Here is a 14,469-nt window from a genome sequence, read left to right on the forward strand (position 1 = left end):
TGTTGTACATCTTTTAATGTGTCTTTTGGTCTTCTGGATGTCTTTTGTTGGAAAAATGACTGTTCATGTCTTTCTTTCTTTTTTTTTTTTTTTTTTTTTTTTTTTTAAGATTTTATTTAATAGAGAGCAAGAGAGCATGAGCAGGGTGAAGGTCAGAGGGAGAGGCAGATTCTCTGCTGAGCAGGGAGGCCAATGTGGGAATCAATCCCTGGACCCTGGGATCATGACCTGAGCTGAAGGCAGATGGTTAATCTACTGAGCCACCCAAGTGCCCTCTTCCGCCCATTTTTAAGTGGATTATTTGGTTTTTGGTGTAGTTTATATGAGTTTTTTATAGGGATATTAACCCCTTATTGGATATATCCTTTGCAAAGGTACTTTGTTAGGTAGGATTGCCTTTTTGTTTTGTTGATGGTTTCCTTTGTTGTGGAAAAGTTTTTTATTTTGGTGTAGTCTCAATGTTTATTTTTGCTTTTGTTTCCCTTGCATGAGGAGATATATTTAGAAAGAAAGTTACTAAGGCTGATGTTTAAGATACTGCTGTCTTGTGTTTTGTTTTAGGAATTATTTATGTTTAAGTTTTAATTAATTAAAATTTTTTTTTAAATTAATTAAAAAACTGGGTGGCTCAGTTGTTTATGTTTTATGTTTAAGCTCAAATACTACATTTAAGTCCATTTTGAGTTTGTGAATGGTGTTAGAAATTGGTCCATTGGTACCATTTATTGAAAACTTTTCCCCATTGTATATTCTGGCCAATTTTGTCCAAGTATTTTTGTCCAGTAAATTTTGTCCAATTTACTGACCATGTAAATGTGCGTTTATTTCCGGGTTCTCTACATTGTTTTATGGGTCTTTATGTTTATTGTACCAGTATCCTAGTAATTTGGTTACTTTAGCTTCAAAGTGTAGGGCTTGAAGTTTTGGATTATAATACCTCTAGCTTTGTTCTTTTTCCAGATTGCTTTGGCTATTCAAGGTCTTTTGTATTTTTATACATATTTTAGTAGTATTTTCTCTAGTTCTGTGAAAAATTATACCAGTATTTTAATAGGGATGCATTGAATCTGTAGATTGTTTTGGGTAATGTGGATATCTTAATGCTATTGCTTTTACTAATCCATAAGCATGGAATATCTTTCCATTTGTGTCACCTTTAGCTTCTCTTCATTGTCTTATAGTTTTAAGATTGCAGGTCTTGGGCGTCTGGGTGGCTCAGTTGTTAAGCTCTGCCTTCAGCATGATCCCAGGGTCATGCTGGGATGTTATTTATCTTTTGGTGTTTGTAATGATCCCAGGGTCCTGGGATCAAGCCCCAAATCGGGCTCTGTGCTCTGCCTGAAACCTGCTTCTCCCTCTTCCACGCCGCCCCCCCCCCCCCCGCATCCCCCCACCTCCGCCTGTGTTCCCTTTCTCACTATGTCTCTGTCAAATAAATAAATAAAATATTTTAAAAAAAGAAAGTACAGGTCTTTCACCTTCTTTGCGGAATATATTCTCAGGTATTTTATTCATCTGATGCACTTTTAAATGGGGTTGTTTTCTGTTATTAGTGTGCAGAAGTATACCAGATTTCCATGTGTTGACTTTGTGTCTTGCAGCTTTGAGTTTTGTGGCATCTTTAAGTTTTCCTGTACATCATATCATATGCTCTTTCACTATTGATGGTTTGACTTCTTCCTTATCCAATTTGGATGCCTTTTATTTATTTTTTCTTGTCTGATTTCTGTGGCTAGAACTTTTAGTGTTATTGTAAGGGCCTATTTATTTAGCCAGGGTGGCCCCACCTTGGTCGAACAGCCATTTTGTTGTTTATGCAATAAAACTTAAATTGACCCTGTCCCCCCCCCCCCCCCGGAACTTATTTAAAAGCAAGTCCAGGAAACCAATCCCAGGTAACAAAGTCCAAATACAAGGATGGGTCAGGCCAGGTGGAGGTCTTCAATCAGTGGGGGCCATACTGTCTCCTAGCTACCAAGGTGATAGGCAAGTTTCCATAGCTACTGTGGGGTGAGTTATAATTCAGTTAGCCACCTGTGTGTGGCCAGGCCCAACCACATGGCCTTTGCTCTATAAAAGTTAGTCTGTGAGGCAGGGAGGGGTCGTCCTCTCTGTAAGGGGTGGCCCCAACCAGTGGGGGTCTGATTCTTGATGCTTGGCACGAAAATAAAGCTTTGCTTGACTTTTGCTTTGTATTAATTTCGCTCCTTTGACCATGGACCCATTACTAGGGGACCCAACACTATGTTGAATAAAAGTGGTCAGAGTGTACATCTTAGTCTTAGAGGAAAATTTCAGTTTGTCACCATTATGTTGTTATCTGTGGCTATATTGAGGTGTGTTCCCTCTAAACCTACTTTATTGGGAATTCTTAGCATGAATGGATGTCGAATTTTATCAAGTGCGCTTTCTGCATTTACTGAAATGATCATATATGGTTTTTATCCCAGGTTTTGTGAATGTGATACATTACATTGATTTGCAGATGTTGAACCATTCTTGCATCCCTGAAAGAAGTCCCACTCAATTGTTATTATTTTAATGTATATTGAATTTGGCTTGCTAATGTTTTGAGGATTTTTGCATCTATGTTCATCAAGGATATTGGCCTATAACTTCCTTTTTTGTAGTTTTTGTCTGATTTTGCTATCAGGGTAATGCTGGCCTTGTGGAATGAATTTGGAAGTTTTCCTTCCTATTCTTTTATTTATTTATTTATTTATTTATTTTGGATAGTTTGAGAAGGGTAAGTATAAATAACTCAGAATTCTCTTGTGAAACTGCCTGGTCCTGGATTTTGTTTGTTGGGGGCTTTTTGATTACTTAGTTTTGTTATTAGTAATTAATGTGTTCACATTTTCTGTTTCTTCCTGATTCAGTCTTGTATGTTTTTTGGAATGTATACATTTCTACATTCTGTTGTCTGTTTTGGTGGTGCCAATATTTTCATAGTATTCACAAGTATCTCAAAAATTTTTAAATTCTTATGTCATTTGTTGCTTTTCTTTCATTTCTCATTTTACTCTATTTTCTTGAGTATTGTGGCTGACGGTTTGTTTATGGTTTCAAAGAAGTAGCTCTTGATTCTTTTGGGGTGGGCGGTTTCTATTTCCACTCTAATCATTGTTATTTTTTTCCTTCTGTGATCTTCGAGCTTTGTTCTTTTCCTAGGTCTTTTAGGTTGTAAGGTTGAACTTTTTAGTTGAGGTAGTCCTTTAGAACTGCTTTTGCTGTGTCCCAAAGGCTGTTAGCCGTTGGGTGTCCATTTTCAGCTGTTTCCAAGGATTTTTTGAGTTCCTCTTTGCTTTCTATGTTGACTCCTTGGTTTAGTAAGAAGCATATTGTTTGGTGTCCATATGTTCATGTTTTTCCCAGTTTTTAAAATTTTTTTCCTTGTAATTGATTTTTAGTTTCATAGCCTTGTAGTAGGAAAAGGTGCTTGATAGGATTTTATTCTCTGACATTTACTAAGTCTTGTTTTCGGCCTAATATATGATTTATCCTGGGAACAATCCATTTGCTATTGAAAAGAATGTGTCTTCAGTTGGTTAGGGAAGCAGTGTTGTATACAGATGCATTAAATCCATCTGGTTGAAAGCTACCATTTCCTTACTGATTTTCTGTGTGAATGATCTATGCATCATTGATGTGTAATTTGGGGTCTGAGCGTGAATTTCTTTACTGTTATTGTTTTACTGTCTGTTACTTTCTCCTTTGAGATCTGCTAATACTTGTTTTACATATTTAGATGTTCTAATGTTGGGTACGTAGATAATATTGTTCTACTCTCTTGTTCAATTGATCCCCTTATTACTATTATTAGCCATTCTTCGTCTTTTAATACAGTCTTTGTTTCAGAGTCTATTTGTTCTGATACATGCCATGCTTCCCAGTTTTTGTTTTGGTGGTTTTCTTTTTCACTTCCATTTGCTTGAAATGCCTTTTCCATTCCTTCACTTAAAAGTCTCTTGTGTGTCTGTAGGTATAAAGTGGCTCTCTTTTAGGCCACATGTAGATGGGTCTTGTATTTTTATCCAGTCACCCTGTGTCTTATGATGGGAGCATTATGGACCTCATTACCATTTCATTGTTTTGTAATTTATGTAGTTCTGCCATGTTCCCTTCTCTTTGTGACTGATGGCTTTCTGTAGTGTTACATTACACAATCTGAAGTTGATCTATTTTAAGTTTAGACACATTCAAAAAGCACTTTACTCATCCCTCTACCTTTTATGTATATGAAGTCATTTTATATATTTTTATTTTGTAAATCCTTTAATGTAGATATAATTGATTTAACTACTTTTGCCTTTTAATGTTCCCAACAGCTGGGTAAGTGATTTATCTACTTCCTTTACTGTGTGTTTGCTTTTACCTGTGAAATTTGTCCCTTTTTTAGTTTTCACCTCTAGGCATGGCCTTTTCTTCTTAGAAAAGTCTTTTTAACATTTCTTAAAAGGTTGATTGAGTGGTGATAAGTTACTTTTCTTCAGGTAGAGTATTCCTGATTGTAGGTTTTTTTCTTTCTCTACTTGGAACAGATCATGATACTCCCTTCTGTTCTACAAAGTTTGTGTTAAGAAATCTGGTAGGTTTATGGGGTTTCCCTTATATGTAACTAGCTGCTTACCTCTTGGTGGCTTTATGATTATCTCTTTAATTTTTGATACTCTATGTTTCTTGGTGTGGACCTCCTTGGGTTCATCTTACTTTGGTTTGTGATTCTTGGGCCTGTATCTGCTACCTTCACCAGGCTAGGGAAGTTTTCAGGTCCTTTCTTGGTTTTCTGGGATCCCTATAATGGGAGTATGTATATAGTACGGTTAATGTCCCAGAGACCATTTAGCCTTTCATTTTTTTTTTTTTTTCCTTTTTGCTCTTCTGCTTGGTTGCATTATGATACCCTGTCTTCTGGATCACTGGTCTGTTCTGCCACATCCTCTCCTTTGCTGCTGATTCTCTCTAGTGTATTTGTCATTTCACTTACTGTATTTCAATCTGATTGGCTTTTTTATATTTGCTGAATTTATGCACTCTTCATTCAGTAGACTGAATCTTTGTTTCATTTAAGCATATTCCTGTCTCCCATTTTGACTTTGTGAATTAGGCCACTTAGTTCTCCCAGTGTTGAAAGGGTGGCCTTCTGTAGGGATGTTCCATGTGCAGTCGATGTCGATGAGAGTCGATGCAGTTGATGGGAGCCTTGAGGTGTGGGTGTACCACTGCATCCCATGCTGGGGCCGTCGCAGTGAGATGGCTTGAGCTGGTGTGTGCGCACCAGGGGGACGGGGATCATTGAGGCCACCGGCCGGCTAGAATGCGCAAACTCTGCTTCTGTTTGCATGGTCAAAGTGGAAGGGGCACATAAATAACTTTGCTCCTGAACACTTCCAACCCCCAGAGTAAAGTCTAACCATTTCCCTACCTAGATGTTAGTGGTGGGTTTCCTTTACTTGTAGTCTGCTGGGTGACTTCAGGCTGGGTGGCATTTGGGTCCAGGTGTGCACCTCACTCTCAAAGTTTATCCCCTGTCACCAGCATTATTCCATGTGGTCCTCCTGCCTTCTACAGCTCTGTGACACTGGTAGCTGCAGGACTTGTGTACCTCTTACAGCTTTTCTTTGGGAACATTAGTCTGCCGTCAGCTGTCCCATCCTATGTAGATGTAGTATGTGGTATTTTTCCTACCAAATGCCTTTTGACAAGTACAGTAGCCTATTAGAAAGATTAGGAATAGTAGAAACAGGTGATTATTGAAAAGCGTGGATTTGAACTGTACAAATCCACTTACATGTGGGGTTTTTTTTTGATACAGTGTAGTACAAAAAATGTATTTTCTTGCTGTGATTTTCTTAACTTTTCTCTAGCTCACTTATTATTATAAGAATATGGTATATATATAACATACAAAATACGTATTAATAGACTATTACCAGTAAGAATTCCGGTTAACAGCAGGCTATTAGAAGCTTTTAGAGAGTCAAAAGTTAAACTTTTGACTGTCCCAGGGGGTCATAGCAACACTAACCTCCGCATTATTCAAGGGTAAACTGTAATGTTAGGAAATCACTGGTTTCTAGTGTGGGATTAAAGAGGAGAGGATGGAAAGGTGGTGTGAGAAGGTGTGGAGGAGCAGAGGGAGGTCATGTGAATGGAGAGCAAAGCCAGGATCCCTACCACTTGATCTTTGGTGCTTTGGTTACTTCTATCTCCCGTGGTCCTGTGGGAAGTAAGTGCTGAGAAGATAAAGTCAAAAACATGGTTACTGATAGAGAGAAAGAGCCGGACAGCCAAAAGAGATCCCAGATGTGTTTAGCCCTAACAAAGAATAGAGCTAGGCCAGACCTGCCTGTCTCTGAATTTCACATCAGTCCATGGTACATGAGAAAAACTACCATGATGTGTCCCTGACCTAGACAAAATCCTGTGTAAGTATGGACTATCCTTATTCGGAGGTTAACCCACAAAGTTGAAAAATCTTGGGTTGTGTGTTAAGTGTGTTAACATGTCCTTTTTTTCTGAGAATTGACCGGTGGTGGTAGAGGTCTTTTTTGTAAAACAGAGTGGCAGTTCCGACATCGTTTTAAGATTTTTGCTGGTAAATGAAATCCAAGTATCTTGGAACTACAGTTCTTCTTAAGCCCTTTTTTAGTCAGAGTGACCCCTGTGAGATCCTTCTAGTCCGAGTTCTTTCAGCAGCTGCATGGAGAGGGGTAGGAAGGGACGGAGACAGAGCCTTAGGAACTGTCCGTGAATCATGTGAGGTGGGGTGTGCAGGGGAAGTTGAAGGACAGTAACGAGGAGTGGAGAGTCCAGCATTTCCCCCACCAGCAGTACTAGTGAAAGAGATGGAAGAGGTTTTCATGGGCATGACGGTCGTTGCAGTTCTAGCTACTGAGTGGGCTATCCCTCTTGACTTGGTTAAGAGCACCATTGAATTTCAGATAGCAAAGAGGACCTTAGAGATCTAATCTGTATTCAGCAGCATCACGGGATGGTGGGGGCCCAGGCCGGGTCGGGGAGGGGGCGTGCTTTCACCTTCCCTGAGTCTGCTTTTCAGGAAGTCCATGCCTGCCAGCTTAATCACCACGATTGTTCTCTATCTGCATTATATCCAAGTTATTGACTGATTAGTGTTCCAAATAAAATTCATATCCTTATTTGATGTTATTTGTTTGAAACCAAGTTTTAGGATATGTATACTACAGATACTACCTGTTATCATTTTAATGTGCAGCAAAACTTACTCCATTTTTACTTGCTGTTTCTTGGAATATGTTAATAGAAGTTACCTAATTCATTTCGTGTTTTATCACATTCCATTAGATCTACATATTTTTAAAAATAGACTGAACTTTTTTTACTCTGTATATCCTCTTGTTATCCAAACTCATTTCATGGCATCTGGTGGTTGCATAATTCTGGTTATCTAAAATGCTGGTGCTGTTACAGATGACTTAAGGCAATTATAAAATGTATTTTTATAATTTATGAGTAACTTTAAATGGAAGAAAGTTTTCTTGATTTCATGAAGTGTTTTCAAAGACAGATTATCAAGAATAAGATTTGTTACTTCCTCTGAATGAGCTTATTTAATTTGCTAGTAACTTTGCAAGTGGGCTACACAGTAACCATAGAGATGGTAAAATAAAATTTCCTGTATTTTAGCAAGTGACATTTTTAAAAAGTTACTTGTGATTAAGTATTTGCATATTCAGATGAGTAACTATCTGTTGCTTTTTTGAATCTTCGTCTTCCCATCCTTCTCTGAGTGTCAGCAAGAAAAGCAAGAAAAACGTCACCTGGATAAGTTTCAGGTGGTTCTTTTTTTTTTTTGGGTCGTTTTCCTCATTCCTGTTGGAATTAAGCCAACAGGTCATTTTTTATATAGTTTTTATGGATTATTCTCTTGAAAACTGATAAACATTTCGTTTTTGAACTCCAGTGGTTTATGGGAATGATACTAACTATTGTGGATTTGTCCTATCTGGTCACTGTAATCTTCATTTGGCACATGAACAACCATCTATTCTGTTGCAGGTGGTTTGACATTGGCTGTTTGATAGTGGAAGACCCCGTCCATGGCATTCACCTGGAAACGTTTACACAGGCCACACCCGTGCCTTTGGAGTTTGTACAGCAGGTTCGTTTTCTTCTTTTTCATCCTATTAAATAGAAACTTGAAATACCGTTTTTAGAATACAAGTTTGTGTGAAATAGGCTATATATTCTTGATTTTGTGACAACTTTGCACTTTTAGCCTTTTCTGTTTTTCAGTTTCTAGTTTCTTTCATGTCGTTTGAGTACCTTCCTCCTTTCTTTTCCAGCTGTCTTTGAAAAGGTAATATGTCACAGGCTTAATCACTATTTTCCTCTTCTTTTTATTATCCTGTTCACTACTGTCAGCAGGAAAAAATGATTTACCTGTTCTGCTGGTGGTCTGTTTACCTTTCATTATCTATCATTTTGGTCCCCCATTACTTCCATATCTTTTGTCTTCATTCATCTTTTGTAATAAGTGGAAACCAGTTTAGAAACCTTACCTGTGGGGCACCTGGGTGGCTCAGTTGGCTAAGCATCTCCCTTTGGCTCAGGCATTGGGCTCCCTGCTCCCTGGAGAGCCTGCTACTCCTTCTGCCTGCCACTCTGCATACTTGTGCTATTTCTCTGTCAGATAAATAAATAGAATCTTTTAAAAAGAAAAGAAACCTTACACGAAAGGCACATGGCTTTCGGTTTGTTAAAAATTTAACTCTGAGTTTACTTGTCCACATGGTATTTAGAAGAGAAGCATCATGTACAATAACTGGTTCCCTACCTTTCATCCTTTCTTGAACAATCCAGAATGTAAATAAAGGTTTATGTGGAAGGCTTAGTACTCCATGGAAAAGGGCATTTTGTTGTCCTTTTCCTAAGTTCCATTTCACAAAATTTTCAACACATTTGGTCTTATGAACATTGTTAAATGTCATCTAAAACTCTCTCAAGAGTTAGTTGGGTCTTTAGCTATTTAGCCTTGTTCATGATGGTCTCCCTAAGCATCATGACCGTGTACATAAACCACCGCCGTGGTTTATGTACTTGCCTGGGCACTGCCATCCCCACGAGGGTGTTTCTCAAACACCATCCTAGATATTATGGATATTTAACACTTCAGAATCATTTTATATCCTTCAGTGAAAGGAGTAGCTTTAATAATATCTGCTAGTAAATGCCCCCCCAAGTGGAAATATCCTACTCCTGAGTTGCAGTAGGGGTCACCAGGCACACTTGAATTTTTGCCATAAGCCTTAGTCTAAGCTCCACGTTGGGCAGTGGCACAGAGAATTAGCCCCTGCTAGCATACCAGCTCCTGTTCCACACCGTGTGGGCCCAGACAGTCTTCCTGGTTCTCACATAGCATGTCCAGCTAATCATGCATGAAGGGCATATCTCCACTGTTTCAGTTTCATCATACGAGGTCTGGGAAGCTTTCCCCAGTGAGACTGCAGTGTCCATTCTCACAATACAGTCAGGTATCAGAAGGCCACTTCACCTCAGGCCTTTTCACACGTAACAGTTTCCTTACAGATTTGACTGTAATTCCATCAAATTGTGTCCCTACGTATATCCATCCAGCATCAAGGCGAGACTAAGCATTGTCTTTTTTTTTTAAGATTTTATTTATTTATTTGACAGACAGAGATCACAAGTAGAGAGGCAGGCAGAGAGAGAGGAGGAAGCAGGCTCCCTGCTGAGCAGAGAGCCCGACGCGGAACTCGATCCCAGGACCCTGAGATCATGAACTGAGCCGAAGACAGAGGCTTTAACCCACTGAGCTACCCAGGTGTCCCTAAGCATTGTCTTTTTACTTTGATGTTAGCTATGGTAGAGAATCACCACTAAGTGGTGGACTGTTTTGCCTTTTTCTTACTAGTTTGCATTTCTCTATGTATTCAGTAAACCAGCTTTCCAGGAGATAGATCTATCTCTAATTTCCATGGTAACCTTACCTTTAGTGACAGACTGCAGCCCAGATGCTGCTCCATTCCAGCACTGACCACATGGCCACCCAGTGGCCAGAGGTTCTTCAGCCCTCATCCTTTCCTCCCTGCTCTTTGTAAGCTACACATTTCAAGGAACCAGGGCTGTTTTAGCCAAGTACCTCTCCTGACACCAACTATTGAGGTTTCAGACCCAATTCCTGTGTGTGGGAGGGGTTTTTCCACACCACCAAGGAATTTTAGGATTCCAGATGGTGTCAGACATTTCATCTCAATTCTGACTCTACACCTGGAGATAGTATCCAATCCCACAGAATAAGGACTCTGTCCTATAAGACTGGCCCCTCCCCATCGCAGAGGCCAGTGACAAGTCCAGGTGTCTTGTCTGGTTCTACAGGTTGGTTCTAGCAATCCCTCCTTCTCAGGAACCCTCTCTACTCACTAAGTTGCTTATTTATTATGAAAAGATAGAACCTAGAAACAGGCAGATGGAAGAGATGCAGAGGGCAAGATCCCGGGAAAGGGTGCAGAGCTTCTGTGTGCTCTCCTAGCCTGCTGCTCTCCTGGAATCTCCACATGGGCACCAACCCAGAAGCTCTCCCAACTCCAGCCTTTTGGGGTTTTTATGGAGGCTTCATTGGATAGTCATGATGGAGTCAATCATTCACCATTGGTTATTTAATCATCTTGCAGCCTCTCTCCCTATCCTGGAGCTGGGAGGGAGTGGGAGGACAAGCTATAACTGACCTTTGAGTAACACGGGTTTGAACTACACAGGTCCATTTATAAGGAGACTCTTCGACGTTCTTGGTAGTTTCTCTTTTTGCTTTTCTTAACATTTTTTCTGTAGCTTAGTAGACTTCAAGAATATGGTATATAATACATATAACATTACAAAGAGGGTGTTAATTGACTTATCACTAAGGCTTCTGGTTAACAGTAGGCTGTTAGTAATTAAGTTTTGGGGGAGTCAAAAGTTATATTGTGGATTTTCAGCTGTACCAGGTGGTCACTCTCCCTAACCTCTGCATGGTTCAAGGATCAGGTGTATATGTATTTTTAATTGTAAATCACAGTATCACAAACAGAACAGCCCGGCCAAGATTGGTTTACCCCAGAAATGGCCTGATGGTTCAAGCAATAGCTCATCAGTTTACTCAGTTCAAATATGAGCATGTTAAAGGAGAAAAAAGGATTCAATAGAATTGAAATGTTAGAAATAACTACCATAGTGTTAACTCTTAGCTAATTAGGATATATGTGCTGGAAAATCAACACAAAAATCAGACCTGGTGATCAAATATTAGATCCTCGGGTGCTTAATGAATTAGACAACATATAGGCCGAGATGTCAGTGAACGTGTCAGGTGATGGGAAGGCTCAGAAGAGCACACTGATGAGGGAGGGACTATGAAAAGGACAGGAAGGGTTAGGGGTGGAGGCATGTGTGCTCAGCATTCCTCTTCCTCTTAACCTGAAGCAGCACGTACTCCTACTGGAACCTCAGGCCTTGGACACTGAGTGCTGTTAGATGGCATCATGAGATTAAGACTGAGTGGACACTGAAGAGAGGATGTGTGTGTAGTAGTGTTCTGAGTCTTCGTAGCCTCAGCCTTGTCACCTCATAGAGCTGCCAGCATAGCTGTGTTTCTCGGGGTTTGTTGTCATCTATACTAAGGGACTTTGGGATGTCACTTAGAGCTAGACCCAGTCATTTGTTTTCAATGCAATATAAATCATACCCAGGTTCATTCTTCCACAGGCTCAAAGTCTCACTCCCCAGGACTACAGTCTGAGGTGGTCAGGCCTTCTGGTGACAGTGGGTGAAGTCCTGGAAAAGAGCTTAGTGAACGTGACGCGGACTGACTGGCACTTGACATTCACCGGCATGTCTCGCCGGCAGATGATCTACAGTGCGGCCAAAGCCATTGCTGGAATGTACAAACAGCGCCTGCCCCCCAGGACCGTGTGACAGGAGATCACCCAGGGCGCAGCGACCTCTTTGTTTGGAGCGTGGCGGTAAAGACTTGGTCCCATCCCCATGTGGGGAGCTCCAGCAGATGTCGGGGTCTTGCAAATGTGCCTCTAGGCTACACTTGATCTTTCCTAGAAAGGCACAGTGTCATTCCAGTAGCTGCAAAGAAACAGATCCTTGCTGTGATCGTGCAATTTCACATACCGCAGTTCTTAGAAAACAATTATTTTTATAGGACAATTTGATATACCAAATCTGTACGGTGCAAATTCACGTGCTTCGACCTTTAACTTAATGATACATACTTGATTATTTTGTTGAAGATTGAAGAACATGTCATTGTTTATTTCATGATTTCTCTCTTCTTAGTCCTTGATGCTTTTTGTGTGTGCGGGTGATCTCAGGTCTGACACCGAACCACGTGCTCAACAGCTGACCCTCAGACACCTACTTGCAGGGAGATGGTGCACATTTCTATGCATACTTTTTACATGGGCCAAAATAATGGGATTTTTTTTTTTGTCATTATGTACATACACACATCCTCTAAAAAAAAGAAAAAAGGTTTATTTCAAAGTAAGTTTTGGCATTTCACATATTTAGACTCTGAGACATTGCAGCACTATTTTGTTTTTCTTTGCTATGTGACAACTAAGTGGCCCATGATTTGAGTGTATTTTAAATCAGAACAGTTCCTGTTTTTATATAGTACTATTCAATATTTTCAAGTAAACTCCAACAGCCATTATTTCTGCTTCCATTCATATATTCTCAAGTGTCGTATAGAAATTTTTCAGAGGAATTACTTTGTTATTTATGGGGTTGTATGCCTCCCCTTTTAATTAAGGTTACTTGATATTTAGTTTGCCTTAAACAATGCTTTTCTAACTTGGTGCCATTCTGCCTTTACTACTCTTTATGGAATTTTCAGTGAAATTATTTAATATTCAACCTGGTTTATCTAGTTGATCATGTTTGTATTTAGTGACTGAAGCTTCTCCCTCCCCCCAGCCCCAAATAATATATTTTAGCATTTTTGGATTTATAGAAATCAGAATTTAAATAGTTTGTCTTATACTCTGGATTCTATGTATGCAAGTTCCTATAATGTTTTGAAGACAGTTTCTTACGCAAATGTAATTTAATTTTTACTTACTCGTCTTACAGTTCTTTGCTGTAAATTAATTAGCACAATCTTATAAAGGGTGTTGAAGCTCTTATCCTGCACTGTCACTACAGGTAACATTGCTTTGTATTACTTTGAGTACTTACTCGATTTTTGCTTTTTTTAACCTGAGGATGAGAAGCATTATTTTCACAACTCTCTGTTCATTTCCAAGCACTGTATGATTGCTTGGTGAAATTCAGACTTGTCTGTCATTAAAAGGAGAGAAAAGACATGTAACCAGTTGCTGCGGCGTGATAGGGCTAGAGTGATTTTCTCCCCTTTCATTGCTATTTGTGCAACACTTCATGTTTTCTCCATCTGATTAATAAAAAAGAGAAGCCTTTCTGTACCATTTGCTTTTTTATCCTTTATTTTCAAAAAGCTACACTTCTCTAACAGTATTTATTATGGCATTGGCCAGGTGACAAATCACAGTTAGGGACGAAGGATGCCCATTCTTGGAATATGCAAGTGCGAATAGACCACTTTCCCTCCCGTTACAGGGAATCTTTGAGGTCCTAAAAAAATATCTGTTTTCTATTTTACCAAGTCTCAAATAGTTTAGGTCTTTGAGGGCTCTTTTAATAGAATCACAAGCATGGACATCCCCTTAGAGTACAATTTTTCCACAGTCTTCAAATTCTTTGGTTAGGTAGTGGCTTGTGTGAAGCCAGGTAATTTTCCCATCCCTGGTCATCTGAGCCTTTGGCCTTTTGTCACAGTGTGAGTGGGCGAGGAGGATTAGGGAAGGGCACATGGAAGAGATAAACCCACCATCCGGGTTTTGCCTCTGATGCTTTTTTTGGCCAACAGTTACCGTTGAAAGTCATCCAAGCATGACTGACTCCACACGCTGTTTTCCCCACCTCATGCTTATTTTTTCATCTTTAGATTTGTCATATGAGGGGCAAGAAAAGTAACTCCTTACCTCGTACATGCCACAGCGGCTTGGGCTGGGCCGGCCTGTCGTGAGTGTTGGCCTGAGATAAGCGAGCCCTCAGTCGGAGGCCACATTTCCCCTCCCCAGCACCCAGCTGTCTCCAGTTCTTTGCCCTTCGGGCTCATCTCCTGCCAACACTAGCATTTCTGAGGGAGAGTCAGACTCTGGGCTCTTTGCTTTTTTTGTCCCTCATGCTTCTCAGGAAAACCAGTCTCTAACACAGTTCTTCACCACTGTTCTTGTGGTCGGGTCATCAATATTTGTTCTGAAGTGCTCCAGGAATCATTTAGTCAACTTCCTCAGCTGGTACACTGTTTTGTTTTAATTAAGCAGTGTGAAAGACAACAGGAAAAATGCAGCAAGAGTAATGTAACATCAGCCTTGGGTGACAGAAGGGAACTCC

General features: G+C 39.9%; 1 protein-coding gene across 1 annotated transcript in view; it reads left to right on the plus strand.

Annotated features, from left to right (window-relative positions):
• PRRC1 (proline rich coiled-coil 1) overlaps nucleotides 1-13,475 on the plus strand; it is a 38,023-nt gene extending 24,548 nt beyond the window's left edge. Inside the window, exons 8-9 of the mRNA XM_059174465.1 lie at nucleotides 8,041-8,143; nucleotides 11,746-13,475. Coding sequence (XP_059030448.1) covers nucleotides 8,041-8,143; nucleotides 11,746-11,955 — 313 coding nt within the window. The 3' untranslated portion in view covers nucleotides 11,956-13,475. The remainder of the gene's footprint in view (nucleotides 1-8,040; nucleotides 8,144-11,745) is intronic.
• The last annotated feature ends 994 nt before the right edge of the window (nucleotides 13,476-14,469 follow it).

This window comes from Mustela lutreola, chromosome 5 (assembly GCF_030435805.1).
Source record: "Mustela lutreola isolate mMusLut2 chromosome 5, mMusLut2.pri, whole genome shotgun sequence".
NCBI lineage: Eukaryota > Metazoa > Chordata > Mammalia > Carnivora > Mustelidae > Mustela > Mustela lutreola.